General features: G+C 37.0%; 1 protein-coding gene across 1 annotated transcript; it reads right to left on the reverse strand.

The window, feature by feature from the left end:
- Positions 1-11,695: 11,695 nt before the first annotated feature.
- On the reverse strand, positions 11,696-12,244 carry LOC142628428 (cell wall / vacuolar inhibitor of fructosidase 2-like). Its single transcript, XM_075802532.1, has one exon. It carries the CDS (start codon positions 12,242-12,244, stop codon positions 11,696-11,698), a length of 549 nt encoding a protein of 182 aa, XP_075658647.1.
- Between the last annotated feature and the right edge of the window lie 793 nt (positions 12,245-13,037).

Here is a 13,037-nt window from a genome sequence, read left to right on the forward strand (position 1 = left end):
GAGGAGGTCTCTGCCTGTGAGGGGGGATCCAAGGACTTGGTGTTTAATGGTAAGGGTTGGGAATATTCTAATGTGAATGGGTTTGCTTTTCTGGGTGATCAGGAATGTTTCTCCATTTGCTGCTCTGAACATCTGATGATGGGGTAACCAAAAATCTTCTGGTAAAATCTTAGGATGAAGGATTGTTGCTGCTGCTCCTGTATCAAACAAAGCTATTATTGGGATGGGTCTGGAATATGTATCAAGGAGGATGTGGACTTGGGCTATTGGTGTAGGGCCAATTATTGGGGCTATAAGAGGCTGAGATGTGTATATGGTTTGGATTTCTGGGTCTAAATCATCTGTAATGCTTGAATCTGATTCATCTTCTGAGGTTGAATAAGCCATGACTACCAAGGCTTGGGGAGAATAATCATCATCAAGGGAAAAGAGTGATTCAACATCTGAAAATGGAGTATCATCTACATGAATCTGGGCTTGCTCCAAAAGTTTTGCTACTTTTTCTTTTTTTGGACAATTTTTTGCAAAATGACCTGGCTTTCTACATACAAAACAAACTTTTGAAGTTTTGCCTTTGAACTGCTTTCTTCTGAGAAACTTCCATTTCTTTTTTCTGAAAAATTTCTTCTTTGGATGAGAATGCTTCTTCTTCCAAAAATACTTTTTGTAATGATCTCTTCTCTTGGTTGGACAAGAACAAGTTTTATCATAACACTTAATCTGTAAATCTTTCCTTTTGCAATTGTCATTAAGCTTGCTGTGGATCTTGTCAATCTCTGAAAGAAACTTTCTTTGATTGCAAAGTTTTTCCAAAGCAATAAGGACATGCTGATAAATCTCACCTAAAGAGGCTTGCTGCAAGGTGATTTTTTGAAGATTCATCATACGAAGAGTTTCATCACCAAGTGGTTCTGGGAATGAGTTCAAGAAAGTGTGCTTGGAATTCACATCATCCATGCCATTGAAGGCGTAGTATCTGCTGGGCGTTCTGTCAAAATGTTTTTCCAAATCTTTTCTTTCAAAAGAACAACATTTCATCAGTAGGAATTCATTTCTGGCTACTTCAGTGTAATGGGCTAATGAACCAAGAAATTCATTATGGAGGATCGTGAAAAAATCCTCGAGTGTGTTACTCTGGGCTGCTTGTCTTTGCCTGTATTCTCCAAGGTTAATCCACCATTGTCTTAGTCTACCTGTGAGTCTTGCTACAAATTTGGCAATGATCTGGGCAACTGTATTGGTTGGGGCTTGAAGTTCTGCTGTACACCATGAATACATGTTGAAAATCTCATCATGCCATTTTGAAGGAGGACTGTTATCAAGGGTGAACAAGTGCTTTGAATCTGTGGTTGATGAGTAGGTTAATCTTGTATGGTGATCAGGGATGACAGGTGGTGTAGGAAATATTGGTGGTGGAGGTGGAGGCTGTTTAGAGCGAAGGACATCATCTTCTTCTTCTACTTTTGGCTCAGTCATGAAGACTTCATCTAGATCAAGGCCAGATAAGTCTAAATATGTGTCATCAATGACTGGAAGAACAAAGGGTTCTGTTGGTTCCTGAAGAGTTAAAGTTCTGAGAAATGATGATATCGGGTTCGGAGGATCAGAATTTATAGCCAACATGTTCATATCTGGGGGTCTGGAGGAAGCACCAATGGTTGGATCTGGTGGTTGGTATAATGGTTCTTTGTCTTTTTTGATGGGAGGAGGTTCCTTTTGTGGTTTGGTTTGAGGTTCTGGTCTGGGTTGAGATTCTAGTTGGGGCGGTGGTGTTGGGTTTGTTGTGCTGGAAAAAATTCCAAATGGTTTGAAAGGGTTTTGGGCTGGATGTGTCATGTTTAGTGGTTGGAGGTTTTGGTATGGGGAAACTGGGGAAAATGTTGAGGGTACAGGTATGGACAGATCTTTATACAATGATTGACGAGGTTTGTATGGCATGTAGACTTGCATTGGAAGTGCTTGGGTGGCTGCTTTTTGTGAGTTTTCCAAAGACTGGAGTTGCATCAACAAATGCTTTTTTTCTTTTTCTTTTTGCCCAATGAGTGGAAATGAGACAGACAAATCTTTTACTGTGGAGGCAATTGTTTCCAATTCTTGTTCAACTGACTGTATTTTCTTCTTCAAATCTTCAATGAGAGAATTTGAGGATGAGAAGGTATGACTTACTGCTTCAGTCAACTTTTGTTGATTGTCAAGGATCTTCGAAAGGACTTGGTTCTGTGCTACAGCATTTTCTGCCTGCCAATTGAGGGCTGCTTCAGCTGATGAGACCTGTTTTTTGCTTCCATCTGGATTGGTTCCAACAGGGTTTTTGATTTTCCAAACATGTTTAACATTGGCTTGTGGGTGGTCAAACCTTTCTAAAGGAGGAAAATTTTGTGAATAGGAGGGTGATGCCTGGTCAAACATATAACAAGGTAAGGGCTTTTGTGTGTGGGTTTGACTGGGAGGCTTGGGTTGACATTTTTGTATTTGGGGAAGGACTTTCTGGTAGTATGGGATCAAATATGGTTTTTGGTTTTGTTGGTTTGGATGATGACTTTCTTTGCATGGGGAAAGGGGTGGAGATTTTTGCTTTCTGGATCTGGGATAAAGGACATAGTAGTCAGACTTTCCTGAAGGTTCTCCAAGTAGGTCAACTTCTGGGTCTCCTGCTTCATATCTTTCTTTAAGAAGCTGCTGTGAAGACTTTTTCTTTCTTCTTTTCTGATCTTCTTCAAATACTTCTTCTTCTCTGCATTCTTCACAATCACAAACATCCCACCATATGTGTCCAGTGAATGATTTTCCTTCATAGATAGGTTTTCCATCTTCTCTAAATGCTTTAATCTAAAGACCATCAAGACCTTCATATGAAACTGGTTGGATCATAGCTGTAGGAAAGACCGCGACTTCTTCTTTTTCTGGTGTGGCTGTCATAAACCTAACTTCAACATCACTGTTTTGGTTTCTGATGAAGAAAGGAGTGTTGGACTGGATTGGCTAAGATGCTTGATGAAGAGTCTCATATTTTGTGATCCATGACTCTAGAAAGAGTTTTTTCATCTGATCTTTGTTCAACTGTCTTGGAACAAATGTGCACATAGGTGTCATGCCTGGATCAACTTGGATTAAAAGAGCATCATTGGACTGGGCTATCTCTGGTATAGCTATGTCAAAAGCATGGTTTTAGAGTCTGTAGGCAAGCTGATAGTGAAGTGTAACTGCAAAAGTATCATGCACTTGAGAAGCTCCTGTAATCTGGACTTGGACCTGGACTTTAAGAGCATCACAAAGGTGAGGGTCTTTGAGAGACATGTTGAAATTGGGGAAAAGGGTGACAAAGACTGTTCCCGTATTGAGTGTGGTTTGGATATTTCCTATAACTGCATTGTGGTATTCCAAAAATCTAGAATCAAGAAGAGCAATTTTAGAAGCTATAGGGAGTCCTTTTCTGCCATGAAAAGTGAGTGCGAGTCTTACTGCACCAAAATGGAGGTGAGTATAACCTTGTCTTTGCCATGGAATGACAAATTCTCTAGGAAGGGCAAGAGTGATGAAGTTTTCTTTTTCACTGGCTGGAATATTAAACTGGTCAAACTTTGAAACTTGTACATATTCTTTTACACCAAAAGGATGAGAAGGACCTAAAAAAATTTTTATGGATTTTTTGAAGGTTTTTTGAGGTTTATCAAACACAGTATAGGGATTTACAATAGGGAAATCAGTAATAGGTATTTTACTATCTTCAGGGACATAGGATATTTCATATAAATAGTCTAATCTATTTGCAGTAGATTTACAAAGGGAAAGATCACAAGAAGTGGTAATGGTATCAGTGATTGCTGAGGATGATGAACTAGCCACGATAGTTTCTAAAATGAAGAACAATTTTCCTAAGGTCTGACAGGACTAAAACGCCACTCCTAGGCTCACGTCCACTAGATAACTCAGGAAAAATAATTCTTTGACACTTTTAGTACAACTCCTTAGTGTTCTACTTGATTATCAAATCCAGTGTTCTGATGTGATTTTCACAGAGGATCCACAATAAGTGGCAACTGTAAATCATAGAGCATACTAATCAGGACAATAATTCAAGTATACTAATCAAAGGAGAGTGAAACTGGTTGCAAGGCTTTAGCAGTTTTGTGTTGCATAGCAATTTTGCATGGCTCTGATACCAATTATAGGAGAAAGTGACCAAAAACAAGGAAAATACAAAGGAAGAAAGGGACAAAGACTAACATAGAAGGCTTCACATACCCATAGAGAAGTTGTGGGTTCAATGAGGTTAGAGAGTTAGCCAGTTTGTGTAATATTTTACAGTCTATGTCTTCCAGTCCTGTAAAAACTTGCTCAATCTAATAATATCCCTCAGTTTGTTGTATCTTGTTTTATCTTCTATTCCATATTTTGTTGTTATTTTCTATAGTATTTTAGCAATATACGCAATTAATAAGCTTTCATGATCTTCTTACACTCCTATTATCCAGTCATTGTGTTCGTCTTGTAGTCATTGCTCGTCCTTATTATCATTCACCATTTCCACTTTCCCGTAGCTTCCTTCTTCATGTTTTAAGTTTTGGTTTTTGTATTTTAGTTGTCTTTTGTATCTTAGTCAGTCTTTGTCCCTTTCTTCCTTTGTATTTTCCTTGTTTTTGGTCACTTTCTCCTTATAGTGGAGCTCATGCACAATGTGTTGCACACAAAGATGTATGGACACATGTTATATGTGTGATTTAATATGTGGATGATGTGATGTTTTATTCTTCACAAAATTTTATTTAAAATCAATTAGATGTGTTATTCCAATTTACATAGTGAGAGATGATTATGAGCTTCGCGAAATTTTCAATCTCACTATGTAGAAAGGAATATCATGGTCTAGTTGTATTTTTGGGAATAAAATTTAAAAATGTATGTGCTAATGTCAACTTATGTAATGAATGTAGTGAACATGACCACTAAGAATGTAGTTGCTCCCCCTCAAAAAAAAGAAAAGAATGTAGGTATTGATCTAACTAAGGGAGGGAAACTAAATGGAACCAACTATGATATGTGACATAGAAAAATTCAATATCTGCTTAATGAACAAGAGGTCCTTGAAACCTTAACCAATGTGATGCTGCGACCTGAAAATGGAAATACTACCCAACATTGCTGTGACTTAGAGGCCTATAAGTCTTGGGTTAAGAAAGATCATTGTGCATGCTTCACTATGCTAAGTAGCATGCACAATGATCTTATTGGGGAGTTTGAGGACCACCCAAATGCCCAAGAGATGTGGAACCAACTTAAGATTGCCTATAGAGGGACTTCAACAACTAGGTTGCGAGCTCTTACTTTGAAGTTTGAGCAATATGTTATGGATTCAAAGCATAGATGGTTGAACATCTAAGGACAATGTCTACATTGATCTGTGACCTAAAGGTTGCTGTCAATAATCTCTCTAATGAACAACAGGTCACAGCGGTGATATGTTCACTACCTGAACCTACTTGGGGGCAAATGAAGTTGACACATAGTGAGAATATCAAGACTTTTGTTGATATTTCTTGTCATCTAAAGCTTGAGGCAGAGTGCATGGGGGTGCACCAAAACACCAACCTTGTCGCTCAATCTGGGCAGCAGAAGGCATTCAGGCCTAAACGCAAAGGACAAGGGAGGAATGCCAAAGGAGATGGTAACCTTGGGCCTAAAGAAGGCAAGATAACAAAGCGCCATAAGGGCAAGCGTGCTAAGAAGGACAAGGCAAAGATCAAGTGCTAGAATTGTGGTAAGAAGGGTCACTTCGCTCGTAAGTGCACTGAGCCAAGAAGGTATCCATTCTTAACAACTCTGCTATTACTTATGTTTGTACACATGTTTTTGTTGCTCATACTATTCTTGGGTGGATTGTAGATTCAGAAGTAACCAAACATATAGCCAGAGATAGAGTTGGGTGTGTGGATTACAAAAAGATACCAATAGGCACACCAATATGTTATTTTGGGTAACAGAGCTCAAGAAGAAGTCATAGGAGTTGGAACCTACCAACTCAAATTGCTGGTGTCCTAGGATGTACGTTACTTCTTCATGATGTGCTTCATGCACCTGGTGTCCAATGTAATCTATTTTTAGTACTTACTATGCTTAGACTTTGATTTAATTTTCGTTTTGATGGTCCTCAGTTGGATTTTTTTTAATTTAAAATAAGACCTTGTATGGACATGGTTATTTATCTAATGATTTCTTTATGTTGGATTTAGATCATTCATCTTTTTCTTTTATTGCTCATAATGATGTTTCTGATTTTGTAATGTGGTATGCTAGACTTAGACATATAGGAAAAGATAGATTGGTTAGACTAGCTAGAGAAGGCCTATTGTGGTCTATCACTAATGTAAGCCTACCTATGTGTGAACCTTTTCTAGCTAGAAAGGCTTGTAGGAAGCCTTTTGGTAAGGCTCCAAGGGTAACTCATCCTTTGGAATTAGTCCATTCAGACATATGTGGACCTATGAATGTTAAGGCACGCCATTACGCCTCTTATTTTCTTACATTTATAGATGACTATTCACATTTCAGTTGTGTCTATCTGATCTCCCATCACTTTGAAGCATTAGATTGTTTTAAGCGCTTTGTGGCAGAGGTTGAAAATCAGAAAGAAAGGAACCTAAAGGTTTTTCGAATTGATAGGGGTCATGAATATTTGTCTACACAATTTTAGGAACTGTGTGAGGAAAAAGGGATACGCAGGCAATTGACGATTCTTGGTATTCCACAACAACATGGTGTTGCAGAGAGAAGGAATCATACTCTATTAAATATGGTTAGATCGATGATGGCACAAGCTAACCTTCCAATTTTGTTTTGGGGGGATGCATTGTTGACTGCTACCTACATCCTTAACCGTGTGCCTTCTAAGTCAGTTCCCATAACACCATATAAGTTATGGACTGGTGCAAAACCCAATTTGGAAACTTACGGCCTTGGGGTTGTGCAGGTTTTGTTCACAGTACTTCCTATAAGTATGGGAAATTGGGCCCTAGAGCAAGTAAGAAAATCTTTATAAGATATTCAGAAAGCTCAAAGGGGTATGTAATGTATGGTGAACATTTTGATGGTGGAATGACTACGATAGAGTCTCGTGATGTCAACTTCATTGAAGATGATTTTCCAAGCATCAATGAAGCAAAAAAAAAAAAAGATCTTCAGCTTTATGAGCTACAAGAACTTGAAGGTGTCATACCATCTTTGGGCAAGGGTGGAGAATCACAACTTCATCCTGAAATTGCCAAAGCTAGTGGGAGTGATTTGGCTTCTAGTGGGAGCAAACTGCTAGATAGTGATACACAAGGATCCAAGGTACGTAGAAGTGAACGTGGAATTATTCCCCATCATCATTTTGAGATTAAGGGGGAATCTTTTATATGTGATTCACTGGACCTTGATGAGCCTGCTTCCTATGAGAAAGCATTGGCTTCACCTGCTTCATATGAATGGATAGATGATATGAGGGATGAGAGGGATTCTATGGCAAAGAATCAAGTTTGGGAGTTGGTTGACCTTCCGCCTGGGCGCAAGACCATTGGAAACAAGTGGGTTTTAAAAATAAAGCACAAGGCAGATGGATCAATTGACAAATATAAGGCTTATCTCATGGCAAAAGGCTATACCCAAAGAGAAGGGATAAACTATGAAAAGACTTTCTCCCCAGTAGTGAGATTTGTCTCTATTTGCCTTATTCTAGCTATTGTTGCACATTTGGATTTGGAACTCTTCCAAATGGATGTAAAGACTACATTTCTCAATGGAGAACTAGATGAGGAGATCTATATGGATCAACCTATTGGCTTTGAGGTCAAGGAACAAGGGCGCAAAGTGTGCCGCCTTAAGCGTTCCATTTATGGCCTAAAGCAAGCATCTAGACAATGGTATTTCAAATTTCATAAGGCTATTATTTCGATTGGTTTTGAAATGATGGAAGAAGACCATTGCGTGTATGTCAAACGATCAAGAAAGAGTTTACTTATCTTGTGTTTGTATGTGGACGACATTTTTTGGCTAGAAATGATATGGAGATGACTATCACCACCAAAAGGTGGTTGTCCTCTATTTTTGAAATGAAGGACATGGGAGAGGCTAATTATGTGCTTGGAGTTAAGATTTTCAAGGATTGTTCAAAGAAGCTTCTTGGTTTCTCTTAAGAAACTTACATAAAGATGATCTCAGAGCGATTCCATATGCATAATTCCAAACCCATAGACACTCCAATTGAGAAGGGGCATACATTAAGCCTTAAAGATTGCCCTAAATTAGAAAAGGAAAAGAGAGAAATGACAAGAGTTCCCTATGCAAGTGCAGTTGGAAGTATGATGTATGCTATGTTGTGTACTTGACCAGACATTTGTTTTGCAATTGGTATGGTTAGTCGTTATCAAAGTAATCTAGGACTTGATCATTGGCAAGCAGTTAAAAGGATTTTTCGATACTTTCGTGGGACATTGGATCTCATTCTTTTTTATCAAGGTGGAGATTTGAAATTGAGAGGTTATTCTGATGCTGACTGGGCCAGTAATAAAGATGAGCACAAGTCCATTACAGGTTATGCATTTCTACTTAATGGTGCAACTATCTCTTGGTGCAGTTTGAAACAGTCTTGCATTGCTTTATCCACAATGGAGTCTAAGTATGTTGCTTGTTCAGCAACAACAAAAGAAGCTGTTTGGTTAAAGAGATTTTTCCAAACCTAAGGGTGACATCTATTGCAGATGAAGCTGTAAAGATGTATTATGATAATATGACAGCCTTGGCTTATGCTAAAGATCCTAAGTATCATAGTAAAAGCAAACACATATAGACTCATTATAACTAGATTCATCTTGCTAATACACAAGGAGAGGTGATCCTCCAACATATCTCCACTAACAAGATGGTGGCTGATCCACTTACTAAAGCCATTGCTAGAGATGCCTTTCAGGCTCATGTTAGGAGTTTGGGACTTTATAGGATTTGATATGTTTTTGGATACCTTATATACATTTATGTTTATTCATACTTTATGCAATAATGATGTTATTCATTTTGATTCATCTTGTGATGTGATTGATATTGCATACTGAGCACACATTATTTGAGAATATGTCACCATGCTTAGACCAGTCTACTCACATAGACGATCACCCTAGCGATTGAGTAGCGAGCAAGAAAAGACATAGTGATCACTTTGTTTTTCTATAAATCAAGTAAGTGATCATCTTGACACTTAAGGAGGCATGCAAGATAATATAATGAATGTCGCCTTAGCTAGGCTAAGATGAGCCTTATGGGAGTTGCACTTGAAGTATATCCACAACTTCATGAAGCCTGAATAAAGCCAAATATGAGATCTTGGACAGGAACTTGATGTGTAACTGTGCTGAGAAACTCAGGTTGGTTGCCTTTATGGCAATTGGACTAAGATTTGTATGGTATTTGAGTGTGACAAGCCCAGTTGAGTGGGAGCTCCACCGTAACATACAAAATATACTGTATGTGCTATAGCCGACCAATGAAGGGAGTGATTGGATAGATCCCTACTCCACCACTATGTGAGTCCTAGTCGACCATTATATGGTCCATTCTGTGCCCTTTTTTTAACCTAGAACTATGTCATGAAGTGAATGTTTGATGTCACTACTTTAGCATGTCATCTCAGGGCCATGATATATACGGTCTCGTGGAGCATGTCTAGGAAAGCGGTCAAGTGTGAATGGATTGACATGAGTGTTTAGGGAAGATTTTTTAGAACACACCATTTATTTTATGGCTCATAGCCCGGACGATTATGAAGAATTTGTTTTTCAATATAATCATGAGCATACTATATGGTATAGGATTAAGTGTTGCTTTGAGTTTTGAACTCATGAGGGATTAAAGAAACTTGATTAGGTGTGATCAAATAATCTGGGGCATAGACGAGATATTATGAGTGATGTACTACGTTAGTTTAGATGGTGACTTAATATAGTACTCCTACCCGACAACTTCTTGTCAGGTCGCACACTCCATTTTTCTGTATAAAGAGAGGATTGGACAAGAGATTGGGAGGAGCTAGTTCTGACTGTAGTACCTAGTGTGGACGAGTGCGAGATGTTAGAAATTGCTCTAGTTTTGACCCAACCTATAAACCATAGCCCATGGATCGTCCACATGGGTTATCTAATAAGTAAGTTTAAATTTAAACTAAGTAATATTGGTATGAGTTATTAATATCAGTAGTGGAGTAATTTAAACTTAGCAGATATTGATATGAGTTATTAATATTAGTAGTGAAGTAATTTAAACTTAATAGATGAGATCTTTTAGGGATCACATATATCTGATAGTAAGTGAATCTCTACTAGTATTTAAAATACACCTACATCAGTCAGATGAATGAGAGATATAGTGAATGAACATACGTATAGTTTTTGAGTGCTCTCTCAAAATAAGCGGTCTCTCTGGGACACCATCTACTGTTCCGTAGAATTTGGAGCATGGAAATTAGGAGAGACTCTAATAGCCTCTTCTACGACTTGGAGGGGTTCCACAAAGGAGATCGTGAGGAGTTCCTAAAGCAACCAAAGAATAAGATCCAACAATTTGGTGATCTATTCCACCAAAGGTATGTGTCTATATGACCTCTAGTAAAGTATATAACTTTTCAACAATCATAATTCTAATAGAGAAACGAAAAGATGCTACAGATTTTTACAAGTGTTTCTAATGAAAGCAATCTAGGTTCAAATTTGTCCCTCCCCCAACAATTGAATTCTTAAAAACATAAAATAAAATAAACCCTCCATTTTCAGAGAACTGGTATAAAGAATTCCCTAGAAATTAAGGAGAGATTGAATTTTCTTGAAATTAATTTGATGAACAAATATAAGGTCCACTTAGAAACACACAAAAAAACTCCACAACAATTTTATTACATTATCAAATTTTCCCACCACTTCTATCCACTGTTTTCAAAACCGGACCGAACTGGGAGGTCGGACCGTAAAAATCGGAAACTGGGATGAAAATCGGTTTTTTAAGCATAAAAAACTGTATTTTTAGTTAATTCCGTGAACCCTTAAAACCGGGGTTGGACCGCATGAACCGGTGTCAAGAACCATGCGGTCCAACCCCTTAGCAATTTTTTTTTTTATAAAAACAATTTAATATAATTTTATTATACTTAATTAAATTATCCATCTCTTACAAGGAATAAAAATTAATCATAAATTTTAATGTTTTCATGGTTATTATTTTATTTTATTAACTTTCTTATTTAATTATTAAATATATACTTGAAAATCATTAAATTTCCCTCACATATATAAATATATTAGTCAATTTTGCTAGTTTTATAAATTTAATATCTATATTTAGGCTTTAATTAATTATTAAATTAATTATTAAATTAATTATGACATTATCACGGTTCGACCTCAGTTCAATCTCGATTCGACCTCAAAACCTTGAACCTCTTCCTTTTATGGTTCAATAAACAGTCCAGGTTTCAAAACCTTGCTTCTATCATGAACTATTTTAAAAAATTGCAGATGTTGGCAAGTCCATATGATCAAATAACAACATTATCAAAAGAAGAAAAGAGAAAGCAACATTCTTTCACAAGGGAACTTGTACGTAGTTTGGCAAACAGAAGTAGATATAAATGGAACTCCACAAATTATAGTTTTATTAATATGAAAGACCGCAACAATCACTTAGGAGGATTGGGATACAAAAGCAACATTATGTCGTAAGTGAATTTATCAACCTTCTTATTTCTTTCAACAAATTGTAGCACGCCACTTTTACGACAGAGAAAGGCGGCTTCATTGGCAAAACCAACTTTCGTGGATGCATCACGATATAACCCTTTATCGAAGAGATCGGTAGCTTGAGAGATTTCAAAGACCGCAAAGTCGTAATTATCATGACAATCCTGCATCTTCAACCACAATGTATGGTTACTAGTCTTGCTAGTGTTGTCAAACACCTTAGATATGTATGAAAGTGTGTCATTTGTTAAACTCACGGACAACTCTATGCCAATCCTGAGAAGGCCAGTGTAATTGGCTTTGAAGCTTCGTGGATCTGACTCAAAGATCGATATGCAAATTTTCTCATACATAGTATGATTACAAGTTTTTCTGATCAAAGCGGTTCCCTTCTCTTCTGATGTAGCAACACAGGAATTCATTAGAAAGAAAGGAATAAGAACGGAAAGGACAGTAAGGGGGAGTGAAATGGGACCTTGATTTACCATAGTTCCAGCAGAGAATATAACAAATGCCACAATTTTTTTGCGAATGGGGGAGTGAAATGCATCTGCTCTTTTTATACAACATAAAATATAACCCCTTTTTTGGCTATTCTATTATGTTTGGTAATTAATTAAGAGAATTCAAGCATGCATCTAATTATGTGCAAGTAGTGGGTTACAGTTATTTCAACTTTTATAGTCTCAGATAGTTGAATACGTGGATGGAACTATACATGGACTACCCCCCTAAATTATTTAAAAAAAATATTAGTATATTAATAGGTACTAATTTTAGCAATTTTTTTTCAATAAAATTACACTTTTACCCCCCTTTACAATATCATCAATTCTTTTAAGAGTAAGGTTATAGCCATAAACTTTTTTACAGCATTTTTACAAACTATTGAAGTAGCAAATTCTTATTGGTTCGCACACTTACATTACTTTTTACTTACCAGTAACCACTCACCATACTAGCAATTTGTAAAAAAATTGTAATTTTAGTATTTTCCACCTTTTTAAAGGCCATAAAAAATTAATATATTAAATCTAAAACAAAATATACAAGCCCAAAAAAACTATTCCAAAAACAAAAATTACCAATAACAAAGTTAAAAAAATTAAGTTCAATCAACTTATTTTACCCAAAACCAAAAACTTAGCCCCTTAAAAAGTTTTAAACAAAAGCCCTTAGTGGTAAAACAATAGAGTCAAAGACTAGAGTCGCTGCACATAGAGAGCAACAGAGCCGCCCTGCTAACTCCAAGTTTTAGCTTCATCCCTGGTTAAATAAGAA

This window comes from Castanea sativa, chromosome 3, assembly GCF_040712315.1.
Source record: "Castanea sativa cultivar Marrone di Chiusa Pesio chromosome 3, ASM4071231v1".
In the NCBI taxonomy this organism is placed as follows: Eukaryota; Viridiplantae; Streptophyta; class Magnoliopsida; order Fagales; family Fagaceae; genus Castanea; species Castanea sativa.